The 8,107-nt window shown below is 57.2% G+C and overlaps 2 protein-coding genes across 3 annotated transcripts in view; both read left to right on the top strand.

The window, feature by feature from the left end:
- Fbxo24 (F-box protein 24) overlaps positions 1-1,847 on the top strand; it is a 7,977-nt gene extending 6,130 nt beyond the window's left edge. For both annotated transcript variants that reach the window (XM_004630499.2, XM_023714397.1), the window contains exons 9-10: positions 561-731; positions 1,040-1,847. In XM_004630499.2, coding sequence (XP_004630556.1) covers positions 561-731; positions 1,040-1,402 — 534 coding nt within the window. In that variant the 3' untranslated portion in view covers positions 1,403-1,847. The remainder of the gene's footprint in view (positions 1-560; positions 732-1,039) is intronic.
- An 875-nt stretch (positions 1,848-2,722) lies between these two features.
- Positions 2,723-7,684, top strand: Pcolce (procollagen C-endopeptidase enhancer). Its single transcript, XM_004630592.2, has 9 exons — positions 2,723-2,956; positions 3,722-3,830; positions 4,204-4,462; positions 5,281-5,405; positions 5,801-5,937; positions 6,200-6,483; positions 6,757-6,834; positions 6,944-7,114; positions 7,456-7,684. Exons 1-9 carry the CDS (start codon positions 2,862-2,864, stop codon positions 7,614-7,616), a joined length of 1,419 nt encoding a protein of 472 aa, XP_004630649.1. The 5' UTR covers positions 2,723-2,861; the 3' UTR covers positions 7,617-7,684.
- The last annotated feature ends 423 nt before the right edge of the window (positions 7,685-8,107 follow it).

Raw genomic sequence — 8,107 nt, 5'->3', positions numbered from 1 at the left:
GCGGTGCACGCGTGCAATCCCAGCACTTGAGGCTGAGGCAGGTGGATCACCATGAGTTGTAGGCCAGCCTGGACGACAGAGACAGACAGAGACAGAGACAAGAAGCAACAGGGATTAGTTTGTTTGTTTGTTGTTGTTTTTCAAAATAAGGCGGTCACTAGAAAATAACAGCAGACACACGGAAAATGCTAGAGAATGAAAAGTGAGTTATTCCTTGAGGGGTGGGGTAATGTGGAATTGTGCAGGGAAGGAGAGGAGGCCTCAGCCCTTGGGAAGAGGAAGACTTAACCCTGAGTGAGGCTGGAGGTGATGGCAGAGTATGGGCTGAGAATAAGGGAACAGAGCGGGCCTCGCTCTCAGGCAAGAGCTTATTTTCTGGGGAGCAAGAGGAGTTACCCACCAAGGTGCTACGTGTCAGGCTGCTGGGGGCTGCATGTATGGAGATGGGTGTTGCTCTGCCCTGGGGGGCTCCCACTCCTTCCTTCCCTAGATGACGTTCTTCCATGAGCCTTCCCAGCACCTGGTGTTCCCCACTCAAGACCCTGGCACTGTATCCTCAGGTACCTTATCTGCAGCGCCCCATTGCCCTGTGGTGTGGCCTCAACCATTCCCTGGTGCTGAGCCAGGACTCAGACTTCAGCAAGGAGCTGTTGGGCTGTGGCTGTGGGGCCGGCGGCCGCCTCCCAGGCTGGCCTAAGGGAAGCGCCTCCTTTGTCAAGCTTCACGTCAAGGTCAGAGCAGGGGCAGCTCAAGTGGGATCCCCAGGAGGGGAAGAGCAGTAGACCAGGAGCCCACAGGACTGTCTCCTACAAGGACCCAGGGGGCCTATTTCCTGCATCACCACCCCTCCCCTCCCTGCCACGTGCCCTGTCCCTTAGCAGACCCTGCCGGCCTTGCGTGACCCTGTAGAGACTCTGTGGGAAGCCAGCTACAGCTCACTTGCTGGCTCAGGGCTGCTGAGAGCAGCAAGGCACCAGCCAGATTAGTCAGCTTCCTGGGAGCCCCTGCGGTGCAAGCACATACCCTTCTCTCCTCCAAGGTCCCTCTGTGCGCCTGCTCCCTCTGCTCCACTAGAGAGTGCCTCTACATGCTGTCCAGCCACGACATTGAGCACTGCTCCATCTACAGGGACCTGCCAGCCACCTGGGCAGTGGAGAGCCTAGGGCCCAGCCTGGGGGCTGGATCCCCCCAGGACCCAGGGAGGGCAGCCCGGGCCTGCGAGGAGTATCTCAGCCAGATCCACGGTTGCCCCACGTTGCAGGACCGCATGGAGAAGATGAAGGAGATCGTGGGCAGGATGCCCTTGCTGGCAGCACAGAAGGATTTCTTCTGGCAGGCTCTGAACATGCTGCAGAGGGCTGCCGGGGGGATTGGCCCGGGCCCCTCAACGCCTGAGAGCTGATGCCTCTCCTGGCCCCACTCCTGGTGGGACAGTGGCCCTGGGTCAGGGGTGGCAGTGGACACTGTATGCACATGGGGAGGGATCACTGGGAGAGAGGAATAGCCAAACCTAGAAGGGTAAGATAAAGAATGAACGCTTTTGTAAAATATTCAGGGGGCTGCCCAGGTGGAGCCCCCAACCTGATATCATGGACAAGAGATTTGATGGATGAACAATAAAAGGTTGAAATGAGGCTCAGTTTGGAACCCTAGAGCCTGGGGTACACAGCAGGGGATAGGGTGCCTGGTTCCTGGCCTGGCAGGTGAGAGATCAAACTCTGTGGGTGGCAGCTGTGGGAACCTGAGTCCTCCAGCTTCCCTTCCCCTTCCCACAACCTCAGCTGGTCTTTCTGAACTTTGGAGTCCTGGCCCCACCTTTGGGGACAACTCCAAAGACTCTACTTGGCTCTTGGGTTTAGGTCCTCCATCAGTCAACCCCATCCAGACCAGGGTGGTGGAGGGGCCCACACCTCCAGACTTCACCTCATCCCCCTCATCTCCCTCATCCGCCTCATCCCAGTGTAGTCCACACCCTTCTGGGCTCCTGTGCGCTTTCACTCCCTTTTTTTGGCGAGGGGGGGGGAGGTACTGGGGATCAAACTCAGGATCTTATGCTTGCCAGGCAGGTGCTTAGGCTGCTGAGCTATCTCCCCCACCTTCTCCTTACTTTCTGTTCCTTCCCCTTGTCCTCAGTAGAGGAACACTCGCCTCCATGCCTGTCTCTTGTACCTTCAGATATTTGGAAGAAAAAAATGGGTAAGCAGAATTCTTCCTCCCTGGCCAGGGGTGGCGGCCTCACACCAGTAATCCTATGCTCTGCAAGGCTGTGGCAGGATCACTGACAGTTCTGAGCTTAGGTTGGGCAACTCAGTGAGCCATTTCCAAAAATAAAAAAAACCTTAAAGGTGCTGAGGATATAGCTCAGTGTGCAGGCCCTGGGTTCAATCCCCACAGTGAACCCCCCGGGGGAGTGGGGGATAGAGGAGAGGCAGCAGGAATGTGCAGCTGCATGGCCAAGAGGTGAATGGGTACGGGGTCTCAGGAAGGGCATCTGCTAGGTGCTGAGGAAGCAGGGGCTGGACAGAGCTGAAAGCCCAGGCACAGGAGAGTGGAGTTCCAGGATCTGATGGCTGGAGGATGCTCCTCTGCCCCTCACTGCCCCACCTCTCCTTTGGTCAATATTGTGAGTCCTAGACCTAGAGAGGCCCCTGGGTTTACCACGGTCCCAGCTGTCTCCCTGTCCCGCCTTCCCACCGCCCGCCCCACAGGCCGGTCCCCACGCCCACACACCCCAGGCTGTCTCATCTGGCACTGATTATCCTGCCGCCACTGCTGCTGCTGCTGCTGTTGCTGCTGCTGCTGCTGCTGCTGAAGTTAGCTGCTGCCTCTGGGCTGAGGACTGCAGCACAGTGCCCCTCGACATGCTGCCCGCTGCCCCAGCCTCCCTCCTGGGGCCCCTCCTCACAGCCTGGGCCCTGCTGCCTCTTGCCCAGGGCCAGACCCCCAACTACACCAGGTAGGTCCCGTCATCTTCAGATGACTCCAGTGAGCTTCCAAACCCCAGCTCCTGGAGGCTATGCCTGTGGGTGTAGGGATTTTCAGAACACCCACCCCATAGATCTCCCACCCCTCTTCTCTGACACCCAAGCCGCGCGCCCCCACGCCCTCTAAGGCCATGATCTGCAAGTCACCACTACTGTCATTCACCCTTCATCTTCTGCTCTCCTAAGCCTCCCCCTCTACCCAGACCTGTGGCCCCCCCATGGAGCTTGAAAGTTGAGCCAAGACCCTGAACTTGCGGGGTAGTTGACATCTGGCTTCCAGAAAGGAAGTGGGGGGATGTTTGCAGCTAGAGTAGAGAAGCCTTGGGAGTCAGAACAGGAGCAGGGCAAAGGTGGGGGTGCATGAGCTTGGTCTCTGGGCCCAGTGGGAGGGCCATCTGCCCTGCTCCTCTCAACCCGCCTCCCCCCCCTCCCGTCTGGGCCTCGTGGCTTGTCCACATCTGGAAGTAGTTAGGCAGCTCCTGTTCCAGACTGCCAGGCAGTAAGAGGGAGGAGAGAGCAAGGGAGGGCCCCCCAGGAGGATTCCCGGAATTCCTGTTGGGGGTGGAGGTGGGGCCTCTAGGGATTGGGGGGTCCTGTTGGTGGTCCCCTTGTCCTTCCCCTTACTCCAACCCAGCGCAGTTGGCCCAGGCTCCCCTGGATCCCTCTGGCCTTCTCCTTCATCACCCTGGCCTCCTATCCCTAGCTCCCCACTGCTCATGGCCCCTTCTGTTCTCCAGACCTGTGTTCCTGTGTGGCGGGGATGTGACGGGGGAGTCAGGTTACGTGGCAAGTGAGGGTTTCCCCAACCTCTACCCTCCCAATAAGGAGTGCATCTGGACCATAACGGTGAGAAGACCCCACTGGTCAACTGTCCCCTTATCAAAAGTCTCTCAGGCAAAAAACAGACATGAATGAGTGCCCCTGCCTGCTCCAACGGTCTTCTAGGCCCTGGCCCCTCCAGTCACCTAGGGAAACAATCTCCAACAGGACAAGTGCCCCACAGTTTACTTCTTAATCCATCACTCAAATCCTGATTTCCCACCACCACCCCCAACTTCCTTCCTGTCTTCCCTTCTCCCTCCAGAGACCACAGCTGCAGAGCCCAGGGCCTCCAGCCCTAGCCACTGCTGTGGGAAATACTCTGGGAGGGGGAGCAGACATGCCCGGGTTCTGTGCAGTCTGAGGCAGTGCATCTTATGCCTAATGTCCCCATTGTCAGGTCCCAGAGGGGCAGACTGTGTCCCTTTCCTTCCGAGTCTTCGACCTGGAACTGCACCCTGCCTGTCGTTATGATGCTCTGGAAGTCTTTGCTGGGTCTGGAACCTCAGGGAAGCGGCTTGGACGCTTCTGTGGCACCTTCCGGCCAGCACCTCTGGTTGCCCCAGGGAATCAGGTGACACTGAAGATGACAGCAGATGAGGGAACAGGAGGACGAGGCTTCCTGCTCTGGTATAGCGGGCGGGCCACCTTAGGCAACGGTGAGCCTCTTTCACCTCCACTTTACCCCTTCCTTGTCCCAACCCACGCAGGCCCCAGACCCTGGCCCTAACCTCAACCCCCAGACGACCCAGTCCCAAGAGTCTAGGGCCACCAATACTCCCAAACCCTTTCTCCTCACTAACCGCCCCTTCAGTCCCTCCTCCCCGTCTTCTCTCCCCCCTCCTGCTCCCACCCACCCCTCTTCCAGGCCCCCCCCCAGGCGCGAGGCGGAAATGGGTCATGGACCCGCGGGTGGAATGGGCGGCCTGGGGTTACTGGGACGGTGAGTAACTGCCCGCCCCCGTCCGCAATCGGGCTCCCTCCGACGGGCGCGAGGGAGGCACCCCAGGGCTGGGGGGCTAGGTTCCCTTATCGGGAGCCCCCTGCACCCAGTCCTGGGCTCCCGATTGCGGTCCCATCGCCCTCTCCTGGTAGCAGAAATCTCTCTGAAAATGTTTCAGCCGGGAAACTCCCGGAAGGGGCCAAGTCAAGGGCACCCTCACAGAGGGAACTCTTTTGCCAGGCTGGGGAGATGGGATCTCCCAGGGGAAGAGGCTTGGGTCGGGAGGGCCAAAAAGGGGAGCATCCAGCCAGTCCCCCTTCCCTTCCACCACGCCTGGCTGCAGCTCTGAGTCCCACCCTCTCTTCTCGGCCCCCTCTCTGCTAACTCCCCCACTCTCCTGCCCATGCCCAGTCCCCTCATAAAGGGACCCAGACAGCTGAGCTGAGCTGCCTGCCCAGCTCTGAGCCAGAATGCTCCTTCAGTTTACTGAGGGTTTCCACTGCCCCTATCCCTCCCCTTGTCTCCCCTCCCCAGAGCACCAGTTTTGTGGGGGGCGGCTGGAGAAGGCACAGGGAACCCTCACCACACCCAACTGGCCAGAGTCTGACTACCCCCCAGGCATCAACTGTAACTGGCATATCATCGCGCCCCCAAACCAGGTACCGACCCTGAGCCCCGACTGCCCGTGGGGACCCAGGCGACCCCCTTCTGCACCTAGCCAGCAAGAATTTATTGAGCTTCTTCTGTGTCCCAAGCCCAGAGCTTGTGTGGACCAAAAATAAGGCTCAGACCCTGCTTGCACACAGACTAAAACTGTAAAATCACAACTGTGAAGTCTTAGGAGAGTGAGGTACACGGTGCTCCGAAACTGTGGCGCTGCGGGGTGGGAGTGGGTGGGGGGTTGTTCCTTGAGAATGAACTGGGATTTGATCCAGCCAGCCCGTGGGGATGCATGACCCTCCCGCCCTCGGTGGGAAGGCATCAATGAGGGTGGGGGAGGCAAGAGGTGCAAGGCGCAGGTCCTCCGAGCACCCTCCGCCCGGGCCGCTGCCAGGTGATCTTGCTGACCTTCGGGAAGTTCGACCTGGAGCCGGACACTTATTGCCGGTACGACTCGGTCAGCGTGTTCAACGGAGCAATGAGCGACGACTCCAAGAGGCTGGGAAAATTCTGCGGTGACACCGCCCCCGGGTGAGGGGCGGGAAAAGCTGGGTGTCACTCAGGGGTTTGAGGGGCTGAGGGGCGGGATGAGGCTAAGAGGCTGGATCTGGACCTTAGAAATAGGGGGCAAGCAGAGGCAAGGCAAGTGGGTCTGGGATCTGACGATTTGGAAGTTAGAGGTGAGGCAAGTGGGATTCTGAGGTTGAGAAGCCAGAAGGCTGAGAGGGCAAAGGGCCATGCACTGGGAAGGTAGCAGGTGCGCACTGCCCAACACCTCCTGTGATGCCCACAGCCCCATCTCCTCTGAGGGCAACGAGCTCCTGGTCCAGTTCGTCTCGGATCTCAGTGTCACTGCAGATGGCTTCTCAGCCTCCTACAAGATGGTGCCGCAGGATTCTGCTGACAAAACGCCAGCCCCGAGCCCAGAAGGGGAGGCCCATCCCGGTGCCCCCCCTCTGGGCCCCAGCTCTAAGCCAGTAGCTGGACCCAAAGTCAAGCTACCCGCCAAGCCCAAAGTCCAACTTTTGGAAAAGTCAGAAGCTTCACCTGAGGCCCAGGGGATTCCAGTGCGCCCCAGTGAGTCTGGGGAGGGGGAAGAAGGGAGCTAGGTCTGAAGGGAGCTGTTTTGGAGTGTCTTCTGGTTTCATTCATTGAATTACCCATTCATTCATTCATTCATTCATTCATTCATTCATTCATTCATTTATTCATTCATTCTACACTCACTGTAATGGCTGGTACTGGGTGCTGGGACCCAAAGCTGGGGATAGCACTCTGAAGGAGTTATGAAGAAAGTCGTCTTCATCTGCTGGGTAGGTTCCCTCCACAAACAGCCTCCCTCTCTCCTAGATGGCCCCACTGTCACCTGCCCAAAGCAGTATCGAAGAACAGGCACCATGCAGAGCAACTTCTGTGCCAGTGACCTGGGTAAGAAGCCCCTCCCCATGGTTTCCCCTTCCAGCTCCTTGTCTCCTCTCTAGTGTTCCTCCTGCCCTGGCTTCCTGTCTCCTCATCTCTCACCCCCATTCTCCCACAGTGGTGACAGCAACAGTGAAGTCCATGGTTCGGGGCCCAGGCGAGGGCCTCACTGTCACTGTCAGTCTGATCAGTGTTTACAAAAATGGAGGACTGGACCTGCCCTCTCCACCCACTGACACCTCCCTGAAATTTTACGTGCCTTGCAGGCAGTACCCACCCATGAAAAAAGGTAACAGAAAAAATAAATCAGGAGGAGACGTTTAGCAACACTAAAGTAATAGAGGTATAAACTCTTAATGAGAAAATGCACTGGTGTAATGGCATGTACCTGTAATCCTCTGGGAGGCTGAGGCAGGAGGATTGCTAACTGGACTGAGGCCTGGGAAACATTGTGACTTAGTGACACCCTGTCTCCAAATAAAAAAATGGAAAGGGCCAGGGGATGGTGCTCAGTTTGAAGGCCCTGGGTTTGTTTCCCAGTGTATCCCCTCCTCCAGTATTTTGGCAAAGTCTCAGTAATGTGCGCTCTCAACTCACCCTGTTTCTCTCCTTTCTTCTCACTTCCCCCAGGAATCAGTTATCTGATAATGGGCCTGATGGATGAGAAAAGAGGTCCCATCCTTCCTCCAGAGAGCTTTGTGGTTGTCTACCGGCCCAACCAGGACCAGGTTCTCACCAACCTAAGCAAAAGGAAATGCCTGTCCCAACCTGTAAGGGCTGTGCAGTCCTAGGCCTGAGACTCAGTCCAGCCCCAGGTCCTTGGGTCCCTTTTCTTACCCAAATAAAAGTTTCTTATCTGAGAAAGAGATCTTATTTCCATTTCTATGATTTATGGGCCTATCAAGATTTCATTCATTCATTCCTTGAGTTTTTACTATACAGTAAAATCTCCAGTACCACCACCACCACAAAACAAAATGTTCTTGTAGATACTATATTCTATTTCAGAAGAGGTAAATATAACTAGGACTGTAAATACTACAGGGAGGGGCCGGGGAGATGGCTCAGTGGAATAAGCGCTTCCCTGGCAAGTGCAGGGGCCTGAGTTTGGGCCTGAGTTTGATCCCCCCATCTGCAAACAACAACAACAACAAAACTACAGGGGGGATGGTGAGATGGCTCGGTGGTCTAAAGCACCTACTTGGAACAAGCTTAGCAAAGCAAAGGGACCGCGGTTCGATCCCCCAGCACCACATGCCAGTCAGCCCCGCCCCCTGGTGGG

This window comes from Octodon degus, unplaced genomic scaffold, assembly GCF_000260255.1.
Source record: "Octodon degus isolate 3935 unplaced genomic scaffold, OctDeg1.0 scaffold00035, whole genome shotgun sequence".
NCBI lineage: Eukaryota > Metazoa > Chordata > Mammalia > Rodentia > Octodontidae > Octodon > Octodon degus.
Note: the sequence above shows the minus strand (reverse complement) of the source record. Positions and strands in the feature narration are given on the sequence as shown.